General features: G+C 46.0%; 1 protein-coding gene across 1 annotated transcript in view; it reads right to left on the reverse strand.

Moving 5' to 3' along the window:
• LOC137342408 (tricarboxylate transport protein B, mitochondrial) overlaps positions 1-19,234 on the reverse strand; it is an 81,463-nt gene extending 62,229 nt beyond the window's left edge. The window contains exon 1 of the mRNA XM_068006336.1: positions 18,873-19,234. Within this exon, the coding sequence (XP_067862437.1) occupies positions 18,873-18,975 (103 nt within the window). The 5' untranslated portion in view covers positions 18,976-19,234. The remainder of the gene's footprint in view (positions 1-18,872) is intronic.
• Positions 19,235-22,633: the final 3,399 nt, after the last annotated feature.

The following is a 22,633-nucleotide window of genomic DNA, read 5'->3' on the forward strand; positions in this document are numbered from 1 at the left end:
AGCTTGGGGCCGAGGCAGCTGAAGGCATGGCCGCCAATGGTGGAGCGATGGAAATCGAGGATGCGCAAGAGGCCAAAATTGGAGGAGCGCAGAGATCTTGGAGAGTTGTAGGGCTGGAAGAGGTTATGGAGATATGGAGGGGCGAGGCCATGGAGGATTTGAAAACATGGATGAGAATTTTAAAATCGAGGCGTTCCTGGACCGGGAGCCAATGTAGGTCAACCAGCACAGGAGTGATGGGAGAAGGGGCTTGGTGCAAGTTAGGATACAGGCAGCAAAGTTTTGGATGAGCTCAAGTTTATGGAAGGTGGACGATGGGAGGCCGGCCAGGAGAGCATTGGAATAGTCAAGTCTAGAGGTATCAAAGGCATGGATGAAGGTTTCAGCAGCAGATGAGCTGAGGCAAGGGCGGAGACGGGGGATATTACGGAGGTGGAAGTAGGCGGTCTTGGTGATGGAGCGTACATGGGGTCAGAAGCTCATCTCAGGGTCAAGTAGGATGCCAAGGTTGCTAACGGTTTGGTTCAGCCTCAGACAGTGGCCAGGGAGAGGGATGGTGTCGGTGGCTAGGGACAGAGTTTGTGACGGAGACCGAAGACAATGGCTTCGGTCTTCCCAATATTTAGTTGGAGGAACAAATCAGAGACAGTGGGGGGATTGAGAGAGGTGGTGGTGAGGTAGAGCTGGGTGTCGTCAGTGTACATGTGGAATCTGGCGTTGTGTCAGGTGTTCACACTATATCACTGACTCAGTGACGTGATCGGACAGCGCTATAATTGGACTGCCTTTAATGGGGGGGAGGGGGTAGAGGTCAATGAGATGCCCCAGTGCCTTTCATGCTACATCCATCCGGAAATGTTTTACAGAGGCGACAGCTTGTCACCAGTTATTCGTGGCTCAGTGAGTAGCACTCTTGCCTCTGAGTCAGGAGGTTGTGGGTTCGAGTCCTACTCCAGAGACTTGAGCACCTAATCCAGGCTAACAGTCCCAGCGCAGGTACTGAGGGAGTGCTGCACTGTCAGAGGTGCCGTCTTTCGGACGAGACGTTAAACCGAGGCCCCGTCTGTCCTCTCAGGTGGATGTAAAAGATCCCATGGCACTATTTCGAAGAAAAACAGGAGAGGGCTCCCCGGTGTTCTGAACAATATTTATCCCTCAATCAACACCACTAAAAAAAAAATGATCTGGCCATTACCTCATTTTGGGACCTTGCTGCCATGTTGTAAATTGTATGCTGTGTTTCGCCATATTACAACAGTGACTACACTTCAAAAGTACTTCTTTGGCTGTAAAGTGCTTTGGGATGTGCTGAGGTTGTGAAGGGCCCTAAATAAATGCAAATTCTTTCTTTCTTCTTACCCGGTCTGGCCCACATATGATTCCAGTCCCACACTGTGATTGACCCAATGCCCCTCAGAGCAACTAGTATTGCCCTGCCAGTGTTGCCCACAGCCCCCAGAACAAATTAAGAAAAAAGGGAGAGGAGAGAAGGAAAAAGAGGTGGGGCAAGATAATTTAAATATAAGCTTATGAAAGGCTAAGACAAAAAAAAAATCACAGTGCACTGTATGCACTGTGCAATCCTCCTACACATTCCCTACTGCAACGTCTCTGCAGACAGTCTAATCTTAGGTGTTTTGCAATTCTTCTCCTGCGTAATAAAGGCTGTGTTTCGACAAACACACAATCCGTCTGAACTCCTTTTTCTGCACCGTCACCCACCTTCCCAGCACACTCCTGGTGCGAGGAATGAGGAAAGAGCAGTATTGATTTCCTTCAGTGCGATCAGCAGGGAGGGAGGGAGGGAGGGAGGGAGGGGCTGGGAGTACGAATGCAATCAGAAGCACGTCACTTTGAGAAAATGAATGACCAAGTTTAACGCTCGAACGCTTGTGTAACAGGCACGGCAAACACCAAGGACCGGCTGAACCTTTTTTGCACTCACAAATATAAATTGTCACTTCACATTCAAGTCACATTTAATGAAGGATTTTTTTTTTGTTTTGTTTTCCCTCGACGGAAGTTGTTCCCGGCTTGGCTCCCAGATTTCCCCGGCTGAGAGCACAGCTGGCACTAATTGCCCATTACAGCACCTTTAAGGGTTTGGGATTTAAAGGGGCACTGTCCTCCTGGATAACTGAATGACAAGTCATCTCACCCAGATTAGAGAAGGGTGGGAACTTCAGCCCATCATCTGTTTACTTCACAGAAACAAAAAGTTCTTTTTACACGAAGAGGTAAACATTCCTCACAAAAGCCACAATACATGTTAGTTGTGTATAAAATTATGAGGGGCCTGGATACAGTGGACAGGGAGGACCTTATTTCCCTTAGTAGAAAGAGGACAATAACAAAGGGGAATAGATTTAAAGTGATTGGTAGAAGGAATAGAAGGGAGTTGAGGAGAAAATATTTCATCCAGAGGGTGTTGGGGGTCTGGAAATCACTGCCTGAGAGGGTGGTAGAGGCAGAAACCCTCATCACATTTAAAGGGTACTTGGGTGTGCACTTGAGGTGCCGTAACCTACAAGGCTACGGACCAAGAGCTGGAAAGTGGGATTAGGCTGGATAACTCTTTTTCGTCCGGCACAGACACGAAGGGCCGAATGGCCTCCTCCTGTGCTGTGAATTTCTATGATTCTATGATAGTTGCCTTGTTCCAGTAACTGTGGAGTGTGCTTGGATCAAGTGCACGCTCTTTCAGGAGCACGACAGCAACCCCTTTAAGCAGTCTCTCGAAGGGGGTTTGAGGGAGCTGTGTGGAAAGGCAGGCCGGTGAGGATAAAAACAAGTTCAAAACATCAGTGATGTCCAACATAAAATCGCTGACTGTGACTACGATAACATCATTTTAGCCACATGCGCTGATGTTAACAGAAAACGCCCTTACACACACCCACACAATACAGGTAAACAGATTTCACAAGTGTATGTTTACTTAAACATCTACCACCATTCAGGAGCCAAGCAAGTAAAGCATTCATCCAAAAAACTCAAACTCTGCTTTTCACCAAACCATTTTGCCAACAAACGCACAAACAGGTTAAAGTTCACAAGCATATGCCGTGTGAGTACAGGTACCAAGATCATACGCCCAACGACGGTGACTATTACTCACTTTTTAAATCTACTAATCAAAAATGCAATTAGCCACATCTGGATTCCCAATAATCCACATGTGGCTAGTGGCTAACATATTATACATCACTGTTCTGGATAACTGTTTAGTCTGGGAAGAGTGGCAGTCAAATGGAGATCTCGATGCACCATGTCTCCTATTCAAGTTCTGATCGGCTGTTGCTCTAAACGGACGTCGTTTGGAAAGGAAAATCCAGGCTTTGGATTGCACACGTGCAAACTGAGGAGCACGACATAATGAGTTACATCGAAACTACAGCAGCGAAACTGGCCATTCGGCCCAGCTGGTCTATGCTGGCGTTTATGCTCCACACAATTCTCCTCCCTCCCTACTTCATCGAACCCTATCAGCATATCCTTCTATTCCTTTCTCCCTCCTGTGCTCATCTAGTTTCCCCTTAAATGCATTTATGGTATTCACCTCAACTACTCCTTGTGGTAGTGAGTTCCACATTCTCAACACTCTCTGGGTGAAGAAGTTTCTCCTGAATTCCCTATTGGATTTATTAGTGACTATTTTATATTTATGAACTCTAGTTTTGGACTTCCCCACAAGTGGAAACATTTTCTCTACATCTACCCTATCAAACCTTTTCATTATCTTAAAGACCTCTATCAGGTCACCCCGCTGCCTTCTCTTTTGTAGAGAAAAGAGTCTCAGACTGCTCAGCTTTTCTTGATAAGGATATCCTCTCAGTTCTGGTATCATCTTTGTGAATCTTTTTACACCCTCTCCAATGCCTCTATATCCTTTCTATAATAATGGAGACCAGAACGGTGCACAATACTCCAAGTGTGGTCTAACCAAGGTTCTATACGTAACTTCTTTGCTTTTCAATTCTATCCCTCAAGAACTGAACCCTAGTGCTTGATTGGCCTTTTTTTTAATGGCCAATTAACCTGTGTCGCTACTTTTAGTCATGCATTAACCGGGGAGAGTGATGTCATGACATGCACAGGCTCGCCGTGCTCACAGGGAAGGTACAGGAGACACAGAATGCAATGATAGGACCGATGGCAATGTGGGTTTCCAATGCCGCCTGGACCAGTGGTGTGGTACTGAGTCGTACAGGCTTGGGAGGATCCCATCTGCGAGCCCTGATCTGCACTGAGTTGGTAGCGATGGAGCACCACAATATACCAGAACCCTTGGACTACAGGGAAAGAAGCAACTTGCATTTCTATAGCGCCTTTCACAACCTCAGGACGTCACAAAGCGCTTTACAGCCAATGAAGTCCTTCTGAAGTGTAGCCACTATTGTAATGTAGAGGAACACGGCAGCCAATCTGCGCACTGCAGTGAGTTAAATGACCAGATAATCTGTTTTTTGGTGATGTTGGTTGAGAAATAAATGTTGGCAAGGACACCGGGGAGGAAAGAAAGTAAAAGTCGCCACTCCCTCTGTCTGGTTACTCGTGCGTATCTGAATTTAAAGGAGTCACCGCCAGTGTCACAACCAGATGACGCGTCCAGTTTGTTACCGTTCAAAACTCAGGCACCGGTCCATGACGGCATGTCTCGGTGTCCCAGTGTGCTTGTGTAACAATCTCCCAATCTCAGTCAGCCCAACACACCAGGACGAGCTAAACAGCAGCAAAAGTTGCTGAGCACCTCTTCTTCTACATCACTCCACAGGGCTGGCTTTCTGTTCCTTTTTTAAAAATCCATCAGACATCAGCTTTCATCACCAAACAGCTCAACCGCAGTGGAAGAAATCAATTCAGTCATCGCCCTGCCAGCTTCAAACTTTCAGCACAGGTTCTAGAGGAAATCCTCGATATCTGGCTGCAAACTGCACACTCGGGTCACCTTCTAATGGAGTGTGCCTTGCAGCATCTAATCCATTAACAGTAGACTGCAGGATTATGTGGTTATGCAAAAGCTCAATGCACGAAAGCTTGTTAATGTAATCAGGTATATAAGAGGACCCTCGACATCAAGTCATTGAATCTATCCTTCAACCGTGGGCTATGAGTCATTGTCTGTGTAGATCTTACTTGTGAGTTGAACAGTTGTCAAGTTGGCTACGGGCACATTCATTCCAGTGTGCGTAAGTATCTTGTATTTTTAAAGAATGTCATTGTGTGTGTATATATATATCTCAATCATAAGAACATAAGAAATAGCAGGCGTAGGCATACAGCCACTCGAGCCTGCTCCGCCATCAATGAGGTCATGGCTGATCTTCTACCTCAACTCCACTTTCCTGACCTAGATTCTTAGAGTCCAAAAATCTCTCGAATATATTCAATGACTGAGCATCCACAGCCCGCTGGGGTAAAGAATTCCAAAGATTCACAACCCTCTGAGTGAAGAAATCTCTCCTCATCGCCGTCCTAAATGGCCAACCCCTTATCTTGAGACTATGACCCCTAGTTCTAGACTCTCCAGCCAGAGGAAACAGCGTCTCAGCATCTACCCTGTCAAGCCCTCTAAGCATTTTAACCTCTCCATATGAAGATTGGCTGAGTTGCAAAATCTTTGTTGGGACAATTTTAATTAAACTGTTACAGTTCAGGCTTTCTTCTGAAGAAAGGGTGAGATCCATAAACCAATTGATGGGGTCTCTCATGAACCCAAACCTGCGTCATGTACCTGCGCATGTCTGAGATAACAACAACTTACATTTATATAACGCCTTTAATGTAGTATAACATCCCGAGGTGCTTCACAGGAGCGTAATCAGACAAAATGTGACACTGAGCCACATAAGGCGACATTAGGACAGGTGACCAAAAGCTTGGTCAAAGAGGTAGGTTTTAAGTCAGCATGTCCAGGAGTGAGAATCACCCCATATATTGTAACGATGGGCAGGGATGATGGAAGTTGCTCACCACGTTCTCCTGCCTTCTCTGAAAGGCGGTGAATACCAACACTTGCAACCAATGAACTTTCCAGAAATGCAGGTTTGGTAGGATTATTCACCCGACGTGTGTGTTCTTTCAACTTGGGTCACTGCCAATCGTAGGAAGCAGGAGCATGGTTTCATTTCCGCAATCTTTCGTTTGACCCAGTTAGGTGAGCCAGCTCACCTCTCTCTTCCCCCCCCCCCCCCCCCACAAGGCCCAAACAAATTTCTTAAATGTTCTTTCCCGTCCTACAGGCACTGCTGCAAAGCTGGGGTCCAACAAGGGCTGGTAGGCCTCCGATAACCTGGGCCAAGTGGCCGTGTCTCATCTGGGAGTCTAGATGGTGATTGTGAAGCACCTTGGGACGTTTTACATGGCGCCATATAAATGCAAGTTGTTGTTGTCGTCAGGCTATTCATCCCAGAGTGCACTGCAGCCAAACCCACATCCATTCCGTTTTCAGCAGGGGTCCTTTAAGTGAACATGGATCTAGAATGGAAATTCAGCTTTATATGGAAATATTTAAATGCATCATTGCAGCCTCTTGTTGCTGTTCTTTGCTGTGTAATTTCTTTTCCTTTCCCTTGGGTAGGGTTGGGCGAGGCCAGGGGTGGGAGCGGGAGGGGAGGATTTGTAAACGAGGGTGAAAATGAAAATGTCGACATCACTACTCTTTTTTTAAAAATATTTAACAGAATGCAAATGATCAGAAGGGAAAACATGGATTGTGATCGAATCAAGAACTCACAACCGAGCAGAAAGAGTTTAGGTTCAATGGGCTTGTGAAGAACCAGCCTCGTAATAACTTTCAGGTTCATGTGAAGGCTGGCTCCTTGAGTGAAGTACCAATAGCAGGTCATTGCCAATGGGACAGCATCCCATTCAGGAAAGGGCGGAAGAAAATGAGGGAAAGTGAATAAGAATGTGAGACTCCAACTGTAGGTAGTCACAGATTAGTTGCAGAAACATGCCTTCATCCTTCCTATTCTTCTCCCCCACCTCTCTCCCTAATTCCTCAGCTCACTCATCTCATCCATGAAAACCTTGATTCCCTCCCCTCCCAACTTCTGACTACCCCACTTCGCCTTCTCCCCCCATGCCCACCGACATCAACTATCTGTCTTTTTCTGGCCTCGCTTAATTCAAAACTACAATTATCATTCCCCTCCTCCATCCCCTGCAATCGGGCTTCTGCGTCGCCCACTGTGCCGAGACCGCAAAGTCACAAACGACATACTGTGCGACTGTGGCTTCCTGTCCCCACCTACATCCTGTGTCAGCCGTGGCTCAGTGGGTAGCACTCTCGCCCCTAAACCAGAAGGTTGTGGGTTCAATCCCTACTCCAGAGACTTTGAGCATAAAATGTAAGCTGGTGCTCCCAGTGCAGTACTGAGGGAGTGCTGCACTGTCAGAGGTGCCGTCTATCGGATGAGACGTTAAACCGAGGCCCCGGCTGCCCTCTCAGGCGGGCGTAAAAGACCCCATAATAATATTTCAAAGCAGAGGAGGGAAGAGTTGTCCTGGCCGATATTTATCCCCCAACCAACATCATTATGATCTGGTCATTATCACATTACTGTTTGTGGGATCTTGCGGTACACAAATTGGCTGCCGTGTTTCCTACATTACAACAGTGACTGTACTTCAAAAGTATTTCATTGGCTGTAAAGCGCTTTGGGACATCCTGAGGTTGTGAAAGGCGCTATAGAAATGCAAGTTCGTTCTTTGTTTTGTCTTTGCCACCTTCAACAGTCAACTATTCCACCCTCCTCTTAACATCTCTCCTTTGCTGGGCACCTCTGTGACACGCTCCTGCTTCTGCTCCCTACCTAACTAAATGCAGGCACCTCATTGCTGCCAGTGGCTTGTCCTCAGCTCGCATGGTCGGGAGATGCAGGACCTTGCTGTCAACTTTCTCCCCAACATCAGCGCTGATATCAGAATCTCTTTCTTCCATTGTATTCTAATCGCCCTTTCAACCATGTGTGTTCACTGAAAAAACACAATCTAAAGACACAATGTTTTGTTTCCCGTCTCAGAATGAAAGGTTCTGTTTCGTTCCCAGTTTGATGGATAAAATCCGTTACATTAAGTTTTCTAAGAAAACCAAATTAATTCACGGTGCCACCGTTCCTCGAATCTACAGAGACTCCAAAATGCAATCTGGAGACATTCTTACAAAGAGGAATTGACCCATTATATTTATATAAACTATATTTGACATAATATAGTATTAGCTAATTGTTGTGCTTCATATTACTGTCACACAGTGAATAAGGATTGTAAATAGGTTATTGCCACATCCTGAGAATAAATATAACAAACAAACTATAGGTGAGACATTGCTGTCACTGCTAATCACTTAAAGCTACTGTTCAATTTGGAAGTAAAAAAGGTTAATAATTAACTGGTCTTGCTAAACAGGACCTTCAATCCCCCTTTAACTAGCTGTGATAACAACAATGTGCATTTTATACAGCACCTTTAACATAGTAAAATGTCCCAAGGAGCTTCACAGAAGCGATTATCAAACAAAAGTTGACTCCGAGCCATATAAAGAGGTATTAGATCCGGTGACCAAAAGTTTGGTCAAAAAGCTGTTGAACCTAGGGGGTCAATTGAAAATTTCAAAACAGAAATTCATAGATTTTTGTTAGGTAAGGGTATTAAAGGTTACGGAACCAAAGAGGGTAGATGGAGTTAACTTACAGATCAGCTATGGTCTAACTGAATGATGATGTGGAGATGCCGGTGATGGACTGGGGTTGACAATTGTAAACAATTTTACAACACCAAGTTATAGTCCAGCAATTTTATTTTAAATTCACAAGCTTTCGGAGATTTTCTCCTTCCAACATTTGCCTGAGGAAGGAGAAAATCTCCGAAAGCTTGTGAATTTAAAATAAAATTGCTGGACTATAACTTGGTGTTGTAAAATTGTTTATAACTGAATGATGGAACAGGCTCGATGGGCTGAATGGCTGACTCCTATTCCTATCTTCCTACGTATTAAAGGAGGAGAGAGAGGTCGAGGCGCGGAGAGTTTAGGGATGGAATTCCAGAGCTTAGGACCTGGACAGCTGAAGGCACGGCCACCGATGGTGGAGCGATGAAAATCGAAGATGCGCAAGAGGCCAGAATCGGAGAAGCACAGAGTTCTCGGAGGGTTGTAGGAGGTTACAGGGTTAGGGAGGGGCGAGGCTATGGACGGATTTGAAAACAAGGATGAGGATTTTAAATTCGAGGCATTCCCGGACCGGGAACCAATGTAGGTCAGTGAGCACAGGGGTGATGGGTGAACAGGACTTGGTGAGAGTTAGGATGCGGGCAGCAGAGTTTTACAGTAACAATGCAGGCTCATCCTGCTGGATTGGGCCTCATGCTGAGTCAAGAATGTATTATCTGACCTGTAGCACAATCTGTTAACTCTGTTAATTAAACCAAGACTGCTGCTCAGTGTATCAGGTCTTCTGTTGAACAACTGTAATTAAACAAACACACAGGCTGTAGAGATTCTGGGAGCAAGTCCTTCCAACCCGCCTGCTGCTGAAACTCTCATCTATGCTTCTGTTACCTCCAGGCTCAACTATTTCAATGCTCTCCTGGCCAGCCTCCCATCTTCCACCCTCCATAAGCTTCAGCTCCCCCAAAACTCACACCAAGTCTCGCTCACTCATCACCCCGTTGCTCACTGACCTATATTGGCTCCCAATTCCCCATCACCTCAAATTTAAAATTCCCATCCTCATGTTTAAACCCCTCCATGGCCTCACCCCTCCCGATCTCTGTAACGTCCTCCAGCCCTACGAGCCTCCAAGAACTCCATGTTCCTCCAACTCTGGCCGCTTACGCATCCCCTACTCCCTTCCCCCACCGTTTACAGCCGTCTAGGCCCGACGGTCTGGAATTCCTTCCCAAGCCCCTCCCCACACCTCAAAAAAAAACCCCTCTTTGCAAGCTTTCAACTCCTAATGTCTCCTTCCTTGGCTTGGCTTGGAAAAATACTTTGTTGGCTGTGAAGTGCTTTGGGACCTCCGGAGAAGTTATATAAAATGGAAGTTCGTTGTTTCAGTAATTGTACTTTGATAATAATGTCAGCTGGAAAAGGGAACCCTCGTGATATTGTTGGCGAGCCTCGTGTGATCTCCACCTTCAATGATTTTCTTCACATTCAGAAACACAACTCAAAAAAAAAATTGACTTGAACTGTTCACCTGCACTGTGTCTACCAATGCGATACAAGTTGAACAGCTGTGCTCTAGTCAAAGAAATGTTTTTAAAATCTAGGTCCATGTACCTCTCATTACCTTGCTTGATGGCTGCTCTCAGGAATGGTGGAACACACTGCCTCACAGAGTGATGGGAATTTCACCTTCACCTGGAATTCCTCACCCAGTGAACTCCTGGTTTGAATCATCTCATTTGGGCAGTTGCCGAGTCAATGAAACTATAGAATGACATAATAGTCTGCAGCAGAGAAACAGGCCATTCGGCCCAACAGGTCAATGCCGGCATTTATGCTGCACATAAATGGTCTCCTCCCACTCCTATTCATCTAACCCCATCAGCATATAGGATCAAGAAAACTACAGAACTGATAGTTCTTTGAAACTGTTCTACTGATTACAGGCCCCTTCCACTAGCCGTACAAAAGCTAGGACAACCCTATCTCCTAATAGCATTCCCTTGTCTTCTGTCGCTGAACATGCGGAAAAAGGGAGTAAGAACAGCACTGAATCACAGCTCAAATCAACATATACAAGCCAGTCAGGCCACGAATGGAGGCTCAAACATACACGGAGCAGCAGATTTACGAGAAGGAGAGGCGCAGGCTGTCTACAGGCCCCAGGCAGATTATGACCATCACTGTATTAGAGTATGAGGGAAAGATTCAGTCATTCAAGATTATCACAATCATCCCCTGCACATGTTTGACAGGAATATCAGTTCTTTGCAATAACGAACTGTAGAGAACACTGTGATATTACGGTGGCTGGATTGTCCATAGCTTATCTGAAATTACATCAACAGCAACAGAAATATATCTTCTCGCAGACTGCAGAGTGGTTCTGATCCTATCACCATTTCCCATGACGTTGCTTTTCCCGATTCAGTTGCTGTATCATTTATTTTGACAGATACTTTAAGGTGGTTTGTATCCTAACTCGCACCAAGTCCCATTCACCCATCACCCGGGCTCGCTGACCTACACTGGCTCCCGGTCCACCAACGCCTCGATTTTAAAATTCTCATCCTTGTTTTCACATCCCTCCATGACCTCGCCCCTCCCTCTGTCTCTAACCTCCTCCAGCCCTACAACCCTCCAAGATGTCTGCGCTTTCCTCCAATTCTGGCCTCTTGTGCATCTCCGATCTCCTTTGCCTCACCAATGGCGGCCGTGCCTTCAGCCGTCTAGGCCCTAAGCTCTGGAATTCCATCTCCAAGCCTCTGCCCCCTCTCCACTTGTCTCTCCTTCTTTAAGGCCCTGCTTAAAACCTACCTCTTTGGTCACCTGTCCTAATGTCTCCTCCTTTGGCTCAGCGTCAATTTTTGTCTGATTACTCCTGTGGAGCACTTTGGGACGTTTTACTATGTTAAAAAGCACTATATAAATGCAAGTTGTTGTTTTGTCCTTTCATTCCTTCCCTTGTTGATGGTGTGAATTAGCTCTATATAAATGCAGAAATTCCTTTTCTACATTCTTTTAATTGGCGAGTGAACACCAAGAAGCAGTGAAATGAAATGAATGGGAACAGGGCAGCGTCCATTAGATCTACCTGTGTCACACCTGTTATTAACATTAAATTGCACAGGAGTTTTGATTACTGATTATCCTCCCTCAACAGTTCCGTAAATCCCGTTTAACATCCGGCAACTCTTGTTGAGAGATCGACAGCCTGACAAGACAAGCCCAAGTTGCGGGCACCGGGGTTGAGTTTCCGCCAGTAACACCAGTGTAAACCGAGCGGGATCGGCCGAACCAGAGCAAAGATCGAGGGGGAATTTTAAACGTGAGTGAGTTACGCCCGAAACCACTTACGCTCGTGTTTTCCGCGATCTTTTCCGCTGGTTCAAGATTCAATCCGCCCGAAACTGACCAGGTCGACGTTGCGAGAGTCCACCGATTGCGCTGGTTCAGGAAAGCTCTTCAAATTGAACTCATTTTCAGAGGCGCGCAGGCACTAAAAGTTTCTTCATATCAAAATATTTAATTTACTAAGAAACTGATTGGTGTACACCATTGAAACTATTAAAAAAAACTATACTAAACCATTTAAGTTGTTTTCAGTGAGTTTAAATCATGTTATACACTGGAGGAGGACTGGACACCCTTATTAAAAATGCTTATTTTTGGCGATAAACCCATCTGCAGCTGTATTAACAAAACTGCACCAGGTTTACCACTCAATACTTTTTTAATGGAAAGAAAAAGATTACGTTCGATTACGCTGCCCGATTGCGCTGGTCCATGGAAGGTTTTACTTGTGATTAGACAAATGAATTTTAGCGGAAACTTGAAGTGTAACCTAATGAGAGCAATTTCAAGTGCATTTTGGGTGCGATTTCCCCGATTGGGCCCAAAGTGGAAACTCTACCCCGCTGTATCTTCAACATTAAGTTTGAAAAAGCTGAAACATTTTAGTCCGAAACTTGCACCTTTGGGATCCTGTGTCAAACACAATAACGGACTGATCTGGTCAGAACATCACCTTCCTGCACTGTGACATATCTGGTTAGGTTTGAGTTTTAGCTTTTTGGCAGAAGCTCTTTGCTGCACACAAATCTCCGCGATCACCTGGCTAATTATGATCACTCTATAGTGACGCAGAAGTGCCTTCTCCAGCCCAACCCCCAATCCCCTGTTCCTGCCTTTCTCTCATTTTCGTCGACAGAACGAGAATGGGCTGTTGAGCACAGGCTGGAACGATCCAACATCACCCCAATGCTGACATGGTGCTCGCACTCCAGAAGCTCAGTCGAGATCACAGCGGCATTGGAGGAAGGCATGGCCACTGTGATAACTCAAACACCGAGGCCTTGAAACACACTGTGATTAGTGGACAAACACTTGCTGGATTGTCGGAGGCGCCGTCTTGGAGATGAGTTGTTAAACTGAGGCCCCGCCTGCCCTCTCCGCTGAACGTAAAAGATCCTATAGCAGTTTTTGAAGAAGGGCAAAGGCGTCAGATGTGGCTTAGCTGGTAGCACTCTTACCTCTGAGGCAGAAGGTCGTGGCTTCAAGTCCCACTCCAGAGACTTGAGCACGTAATCCAGGTTGACACTCCAGTGCAGTACTGAGAGAGTGCTACACTGTCGGAGGTGCCGTCTTTCAGGTGAGACGCTAAACCGAGGCCCCATCTGCCCTCTCAGGTGGATGTAAAAGATCCCACTGCAATATTTTGAAGAAGAGCAGAGGAGTTCTCCCAGGTGTCCTGGGCCAATATTTATCCCTCAACCAACATTCACTAAAACAGACTGAGGTCATGATCTCATTGCTGTTTGTGGGAGCTTGCTGTGCACAAATTAGCTCCTGTATTTCCTACAACAGTGACTACACTTCAAAAGTACTTCATTGGCTATAAAATGCTTTGGTGCGTCCTGAGGATGTGCAAGGTGCTATATAAATGCAAGTTCTTTCTCCCGGTATCCTGGGCCAATATTTATACCCTCAACTAACATCAATGAAAAACATTATCTGGTCATTTATTTCATTGCTGTTTGTGGGATTGGGATTCATTTCTAGAGGAAGCAGGAAGGTAATGTTAAATTTATATAGAACTTGGTTAGGCCATATCGGGAGAACTGTGTACAGTTCTGGTCTCCATACTACAAAAAAAAAATATTGAAGCACTGGAGAAAGTGCAGTAAATATTAACAAGGATGTTTCCTGATAGTTGCATCCTCTCAATTCCGGTAAGATTGAGCACGATGGGGTCTTTTCTCTGGAAAGAAGACTAAGAGGAGACGTGATCGAGGACTTCGAAATTATGAAAGGGATTCATGGATGTGGAGAGACTGTTTCCACTTGTGGGTGAGCCGTGAAAGGAGCGTCGGTACAAAATAGCCACTAACAGATCAAATAAAGAACGTTAGCTGGTATATCGTAGAACTCTCCGCTCTTCTTTGAGCAGTGCCATGGGATTTTTTTTTTTACATCCACCTGAACAGAGAGAATGGGTTTCGGCTTAACGCCCGATCTAAAAGACGGCACCTCCGACAGTGCAGCACTTCCTCGGTACTGCACTGGAGCGTCAGTATATTTTGTGCTCGAGTGGGTCTTGAGCCCACTGCCATCTAACTCAAGAGGCGAGAGTGCTACCAACTGAGCCAAGCTGACTATAAACAGGTAAATCTTTGTCAAAACTGCATATGGTAAGTAAACACCAATATTGGGCAGTTTAACAGCCTTTTTTTTTGTTTTAAGACACTTCCCTCATTTATTCATCATATTTTGTTGTTGTCCGTGCTTTTTATTAGGCAGAGTGGAGAAACAATTTTTCCCCCTTTAATTTTTCTGGCCTCCTCTCCTGGAGGCATTAGCCCTGACTCAGTGGGCAGCACTCTCGCCTCAGAGTCAGAAGATCATGGGTTCAAGCCCCACTCGAGAGACTGAAGCACATAATCTAGGTTGGTACTTCAGTACAGCACTGAGGGAGTGCCGCACTGTCGGAGGTGCCGACTTTTGGATGAGACTTTGAACCGAGGCCTGGTCTGCCCGCTCAGGTGGATGTAAAAGATCCCATGGCACTATTCAAAGAAGAGCAGGGGAGTTCTCCCAGCGTCCTGGCCAATAATTATCCCTCAACCAACATCACAAACAAATTCCCTGGTCATTATCTTATTGCGGTTTGTGGGATCTTGCTGTGTGTAAATTGGCTGCCATGTTTCCATTACAACAGTGACTACACTTCAGAAAAGTACTTCATTGGCTGTAAAGTGCTTTGGGACATCCCGAGGTCGTGAAAGGCGCTATATAAATGCAAGTCCTTTCTTTTTTCTTTCGTTAAATCAGCTAGAGCTCCTGCTCCCGATAATCGTCCGATGACCCCTCGCCTGTTGGAAGGACATCTGCCTAGGCGTCAGTTGAGTACAGGATCAGGTGACGCTCCCAATAGGTCAGGTCACTTGCTGATGTTCACTGTCTAGACACTCACGCGGAGAATGGCAACTCGGGAAAGCGCACCAGAAAGCTGCCAGTGGAACTGCAGCCCCAGCACCTGGCAACACCTCCAGGAGAGGGGAGAGGATTGGAGGGGGTGAGGAGATGAACAAAATAAAAGATTGTTACCGGTAATGATAACAGGCTACGGTTTATTATTAGGTCAATATAAACTCCTGGATAGCAAGGCACCAATACCATACAGCTGGCCTGCCAACCACTGCAGTTTCTTTAAGAATGAATGCTAATTTGCATCATGACATAATTCAGCAAACCCTGTGTTCTGGCTCCTCCAGCGCTCTGCTCAGTGAATACACGGGTCTGAATATAAAAGTACAACACACACCAGGCACCTCATCTCACGGCCACTGGAGAAGTACAATTGGTCAAACACAATTGTACACGTTTCTGGTCTCTATATTATAAAAAGGATATTGAGGAACTGGAGAAGGTGCAAAAAAGATTCACAAGGATGATACCAGAACTGAGAGGTGATATCTATTAGGAAAGATTGAACAGGCTGAGGCTCTTCTCTCTAGAAAAGAGAAGGCTGATCTGATAGAGGACTAAGATTATGAAAGGGTTTGATAGGGTAGAGGTAGATAAGATGTTTCCACTTATGGGGGGAGACCAAAACTAGGGGCCATAAATATACAATGGTCATTAATAAATCCACTAGGGAATTCAGGAGAAACTTCTTTACCCAGAGAGTGGTTAGAATGTGGAACTTGCTACCACAAGGAGTAGTTGAGGCAAATAACATGCATTTAAGGGGAAGCTAGATCAACACATGAGGGAGAAAGGAATAGAAGGTTATGTTGATAGGGTTAGATGAAGAGGGGTGGGAGGAAGCTCATGTGGAGCATAAACACCGACATGGAGCAGTTGGGCTGAATGGCCTGTTTCTGTGCTGTAAATTCTATGTCATGTAATTGGTATTGAACGGCTTCAGGGTTAAAGGGGAGCGAGTGAGGAAGGAATCCTTCACGAATGTGGCCACCAACTGTACACTCCGGTCACTAGGATCGGTCATAAATAACCAATTTACTGGAAACTGGAGTAGTCCCAACATATGAATACAAGTCAAACCCATCAGTGGGAACACTTCACTTTTCAATTCCCTCATCTTGAAACAATGATCTGTAATTAATATAAATGCAATGATATCTCAGAATTAGGACTTTGCAAAGGTGGTTCATAGAAACTGTTAATGTACATTCCCTCACTGGAGTGTGGTACAGCCTTTTATAAGCCAGGAATCATCACAGTATATAAAGAAACAATTGCATTTATATAGCACCTTTCACAACCCCAGGTCATCCCAAAACGCTTTTCAGCCAGTGAAGTACTTTTGAAGTGTAGTCACTGTTGTAATGTAGGAAATGTGGCAGCCAATTTGCACACAGCAAGATCCCACAAACAGCAATGTGATAATGACCAGACAGACAATCTGTTTTATTAATGTTGGTAGACTCTGAACTCAAAGAATGTCTCCACTGAGACAGTTCAGCTCAGGGCAGCTCTTCACTCTCCTCCTTCAGCTTAGTCTGGGCTCTGGCCTTCAATGCTGGTCTCAAATAAACTGACAGCTAGTATATTTTGAAAGGCATGATATTTTTCAACTATCCTCTGGTCTGTGCTGAGTTAACTGATTTCAACTGGGGCGGGGGAGAATGTCACAAGTGGCCTCAGCACCCCTGGGCTAGATGGGGGTGCAAATCAGATGGGATTCCTGTTCCTGATCACTGTCCAGTGACTCTGGATTCTTGTGGGTGTCAAGTGGGGTTAAGATCATGGTCAAACTGCCCTTGACACCCATAACAACTTACAGTTATATAGCACCCTTAACGTAGTAAAACGTGCCAACGCGCTTTACAGGAGTGTTATCAGACAAAATTTGACACATAAGGAGATATAAGGTCAAGTGACCAAAAGTTTGGTCAAAGTTGAGTTTTAAGGCATCTTAAAAAGGAGATAGAGAGGGGGGGGGGGGAAAGAGGTTTAGGGAGAGAATTTGAGAGCTTAGGGGGTAGAAGGCTGAAGGCACGGCCGCCAATGATGGAGCGAAGGAGATAACGAATGCGCAAGAGGCCAGAATTGGAGGAATGCAGAGATCTGAGGGTTGTAGGGCTAGAGGAGGTTACAGAAACAGGGATGGGTGAGGGTATGGAGGGATTTGAACACAAGGATGAGACTTTTAAATCAGAGGCGTTGCTGGAGCGGGAGACTCACTGTCTAAAGCCACACTGTGGAGATGCCGGTGATGGACTGGGGTTGACAATTGTAAACAATTTTACAACACCAAGTTATAGTCCAGCAATTTTATTTTAAATTCACAAGCTTTCGGAGGCTACCTCCTTCACCTGAGGAAGGAGGTAGCCTCCGAAAGCTTGTGAATTTAAAATAAAATTGCTGGACTATAACTTGGTGTTGTAAAATTGTTTACTAAAGCCACACTGGTCACGGATAAGATATGATGTGGAGATGCCGGTGATGGATTGGGGTTAACAATTGTAAACAATTTTACAACACCAAGTTATAGTCCAACGATTTTATTTTTAATCCCACAAGCTTTCGGGGGCTTTCCCCTTCCTCACCTTTCCCTTTCCACACCGCCTGAGGAAGGGGAAAGCCCCCGAAAGCTTGTGGGATTAAAAATAAAATCGTTGGACTATAACTTGGCGTTGTAAAATTGTTTACAACGGACAAGATAAGCAGAGGGTGGCATAAGTGAGTGGAATTGTAGCTCCGCAAAACTCAATGTCATGGAGAAAAGAGGGAAGAAAATTGGGGGGGGGGGGGGGGGAAAGAGAGAAAGAGGATAAGGATGAAAGTATCGCTGAATAAAGGCTCGCACAGAGACACACAGATAAAGTTACTCCCCCCTCCCCCAGGGAATTCTCAACCCACTCCCCATTGCAAGTGGCACCTTTCACAAAAATCCTTTCCCTCTTGGAAACTGGAACAGGTCCTGATCAACAGTTTAAAACAGGGCCAAAAAGTCAAACAGCAACAACACAAAACCCAGACTGTGAATGCCAGCTGCACTGAGAGAATCCCAACATCTGAACATCATGATTTTTTTTTTAAAAAACTAATGACTATAATTAAATAACATAACACAAAAATGTGCGGGGGTGGGGGAGAATTCTATTTCACTTCAATGATCTGGCGCGCGCACAGACACACAAAAATATATATAAAAATGATGATTATTAGCTGAGAAATTCTTTTATCCCCTGGACTTTGTCCCTTTGTGATGGTGATGAACTCTATCCACAGACTGAAGTTTATTTAAATACACAGCACCAGTTTAGCATCAATATTTAACTCACGTTGCATATTCTCTCTCTCTCTCCACACAATTGTAAACAATTTTACAACACCAAGTTATAGTCCAGCAATTTTATTTTAAATTCACAAGCTTTCGGAGATTTTCTCCTTCCTCAGGTAAATGTTTCTCCTTCCTCAGGTAAAAACATTTACCTGAGGAAGGAGAAAATCTCCGAAAGCTTGTGAATTTAAAATAAAATTGCTGGACTATAACTTGGTGTTGTAAAATTGTTTACAATTGTCAACCCCAGTCCATCACCGGCATCTCCACATCATCTCTCCACACAGACACAGAAAATGCAATTTACAGTACAGTAAATTACACCGATTATATATATATATATAAAAATTTTTGCATTCACCCAGTCTACATAACCCCGATGTAACTCACCTGCCAAAATCGCCTTCCCAGGATGGGTGAGCTTGGCTTTGCCAGCTGGAGAGGCGGCTGCTGCCAGGCAGCGGGGTGTGTGGAACGGGCTGGGTTCAGACATCGCTCGTTGCTTTGGGAGGTGGGAGGTGGTGGAAGTGGAGACTGGGGGCTGCTGCACTTCCTGGTTGAATAGCAGGGATGCAGAGTGGAGAGTGTGACCTTGCGTTAAGGCTGCTTCTGTGGGGGCTTGAATGGGAAGGGAGGAGGAGGAGAGGCTCCAACTCGCAAACTGTTTCCTGGTGGCTTCTCTCCCCTGTAATAGAGAGAGAGAGAGAGAGAGGGGGGGTGTGTGTGTCCACCCTGCGCAGGGCGGAGACTTCACCGCCTCATCCGGCGTCACATCCTCAGCATCGGCCCGGTGCCAGAGTCCAGAGCCGCAGGCAACGCAGCGGCGCAACGCTCCTCCTCCCCGCACCGAAACCCCTCCATAAAGCACATCAAAGGAGGAACCTCCTCTACAAACCCCAGGGGCAGACTTACTTAAAGGCACAGGGAGGGGGGCAGACTTACTTAAAGGCACAGGGGGGGGGGGGGCAGACTTACTTAAAGGCACAGGGGGGGGGGGGGCAGACTTACTTAAAGGCACAGGGAGGGGGGCAGACTTACTTAAAGGCACAGGGGGGGGGGGGCAGACTTACTTAAAGGCACAGGGAGGGGGGCAGACTTACTTAAAGGCACAGGGGGGGGCAGACTTACTTAAAGGCACAGGGAGGGGGGCAGACTTACTTAAAGGCACAGGGAGGGGGGCAGACTTACTTAAAGGCACAGGGAGGGGGGCAGACTTACTTAAAGGCACAGGGAGGGGGGCAGACTTACTTAAAGGCACAGGGGGGGGCAGACTTACTTAAAGGCACAGGGAGGGGGGCAGACTTACTTAAAGGCACAGGGAGGGGGGCAGACTTACTTAAAGGCACAGGGAGGGGGGCAGACTTACTTAAAGGCACAGGGAGGGGGGCAGACTTACTTAAAGGCACAGGGGGGGGGGCAGACTTACTTAAAGGCACAGGGAGGGGGGCAGACTTACTTAAAGGCACAGGGAGGGGGGCAGACTTACTTAAAGGCACAGGGAGGGGGGCAGACTTACTTAAAGGCACAGGGAGGGGGGCAGACTTACTTAAAGGCACAGGGAGGGGGGCAGACTTACTTAAAGGCACAGGGGGGGGGCAGACTTACTTAAAGGCACAGGGAGGGGGGCAGACTTACTTAAAGGCACAGGGAGGGGGGCAGACTTACTTAAAGGCACAGGGAGGGGGGCAGACTTACTTAAAGGCACAGGGGGGGGGGCAGACTTACTTAAAGGCACAGGGGGGGGGGCAGACTTACTTAAAGGCACAGGGGGGGGGGGCAGACTTACTTAAAGGCACAGGGAGGGGGGCAGACTTACTTAAAGGCACAGGGAGGGGGGCAGACTTACTTAAAGGCACAGGGAGGGGGGCAGACTTACTTAAAGGCACAGGGAGGGGGGCAGACTTACTTAAAGGCACAGGGAGGGGGGCAGACTTACTTAAAGGCACAGGGAGGGGGGCAGACTTACTTAAAGGCACAGGGAGGGGGGCAGACTTACTTAAAGGCACAGGGGAGGGGGGGGCAGACTTACTTAAAGGCACAGGGGAGGGGGGGGCAGACTTACTTAAAGGCACAGGGGAGGGGGGGGCAGACTTACTTAAAGGCACAGGGAGACTCTCCCCCCCCCCCCCCACACAAACAAGTGTGCCACTTTTTAAAAAAAAAAATCATTGAGAAACTTAAGTGAAAGATCAACCCCTGCAGAATTGAACAAAGAAGTGAGGAAGGAACAGAAAAAAAAAAGGGTGCAATTGAAGTTCAGGAGACAAAAGTTGCTTTTATATCGCACCTTTAATAACTTGAGCACGCCCCAAACTGCTTTTTGAAGTGTGTTTTTTTTTATGTCGGCAAACAATTTACACACAGCAAGGTCCCACAAACAGCAAGTTGAGATGAAAGAGCAGTTAATCAGTCTTTGGCAATCAAAAGGTAGTAAGGGATAGAGGCCAAAGGCACTTATATGGAGTTAATCACAGATCAGCCTTTTCTACACACAAAGGGTTGTAGAAGTTTGGAACTCTCTTCCGCAAACGGCAATTGATACTTGCTCAAAAAGGTATTAAGGGATATGGGCCACAGGCAGGTATATGGAGTTAGATCATAGATCAGCCATGATCTTATCAAATGGCGGAGCAGGCACGAGGGGCTGAATGGCCTACTCCTGTTCCTATGATTGAGTGATTAATGTTAGCCAGGACACCAGGAGAAACACAGCTTCAAAAAGCAGTTCATGGGATCTTTACATCCACGTGAACAAGCAGACAGGGCCACAATGTGATGTAGTTCCACAGTCACACTCCAGTACCTCACCCAAGTGCCCATTTTTCACATGCAAGCCTAGACGGTAAAGCCGAGACATTCCAATCGGCCTCACTTCACTGCTGGGGTTAAAATAAAATAAAACCCACTTGGAAACTCAGGCTTGAGAGTCAGCGGATTGATGGTATCCCAGCCAAACCCAACCATTCCCTCATCCAACAACTCACATCCGGCAGAATCATTGGACAGCGAACCCTAGCCGATGTTTCAGCTTCCCATAGCAATTGTGGTGCTCCTCGTGCTGGCCTAGCCGAGATCAGCTAACTTCTAGTCCCCATGACAAAGGGCGCTGAAAGTCCATCAGGCTACAATTACTCACTTCTTTGTTGGGCCTATATCCACTGTCTCTCTCCTCCCACCTCCTGGGAGAGGCAGACAAAACACACAGCCAATTCATAAATGTGTGTTAAAAATTCCTCTCCAACCCCTCAAAAAGGTGAGCAGGCAAGGCTGAGGAGACCCCAACCCATTAAGTCATTACCTGAAATCTTCCCTTCCCTCCACCACAATCCGTTCCCCAAAAACATAAGTGACTACACCTCAAAAGCACTTGGGACATCCTGAAAGGCACTTTATAGATGCAAGTCTTTCTTTCTCAAAAGGACTGCAAGGATTAAGTCCAATCACCTGAGAAAAATAAAACTTCTGCACATCCAAGCTCACTTTCAAGTTAAATGAGTGGTTCTCCCTAGTTCTACCCAACTCCATCACCTCAAAACAATCTATCCACGTGTTATCGATACCTGTAATAATTTAAGTAATTAAGCCATTCCTCCTCTTTCATCCTCCTCCCGCCCCTGTCCCCCATCCCAAAAGTCTTGGGTCTGCTTTCCCAGGGTATCTGAATTCAGTTGTAATTGATTTCCTTCTAAAATCCTGACTTTAACACACACAAGTTAGTGACAGCTGCAAGTTTACTTACTTGACCACCTATGCCCTGCTCCAGGTCATTAACAAACCAAACCTTGGGACACCCCCTAGTGACAGACCAGCAGCTCCATTTGAGAGGACCTTGCGCTATGGTCCTTCAGCCAATTTACAAATCCATCTCACTGAACCACCCTTCTTAGTGTGGGAAGTAATTTTAGCACATAGTCCCTCATGAGGCACTTTATCAAAGGCCTTTTGGAAATCCAAGTAAACATTGTCTACTGGATCTCCCCGATCCACCATTGTAGTAAATTCTTTGAAAAAAACTGGATGAAGCTCACCAAAATATGACTTCTGTTTTCTGCAGCTGTGTTGAGTGCCCACTATCAAACTTAAATGTTTCAGATAACAGCTTCCCTAAAGATGCTTTCTGCCAATATCCCCATTACTGAGGTTAAATTCAC

The sequence above is a fragment of the Heptranchias perlo genome, chromosome 25, assembly GCF_035084215.1.
Source record: "Heptranchias perlo isolate sHepPer1 chromosome 25, sHepPer1.hap1, whole genome shotgun sequence".
Taxonomy (NCBI): Eukaryota; Metazoa; Chordata; class Chondrichthyes; order Hexanchiformes; family Hexanchidae; genus Heptranchias; species Heptranchias perlo.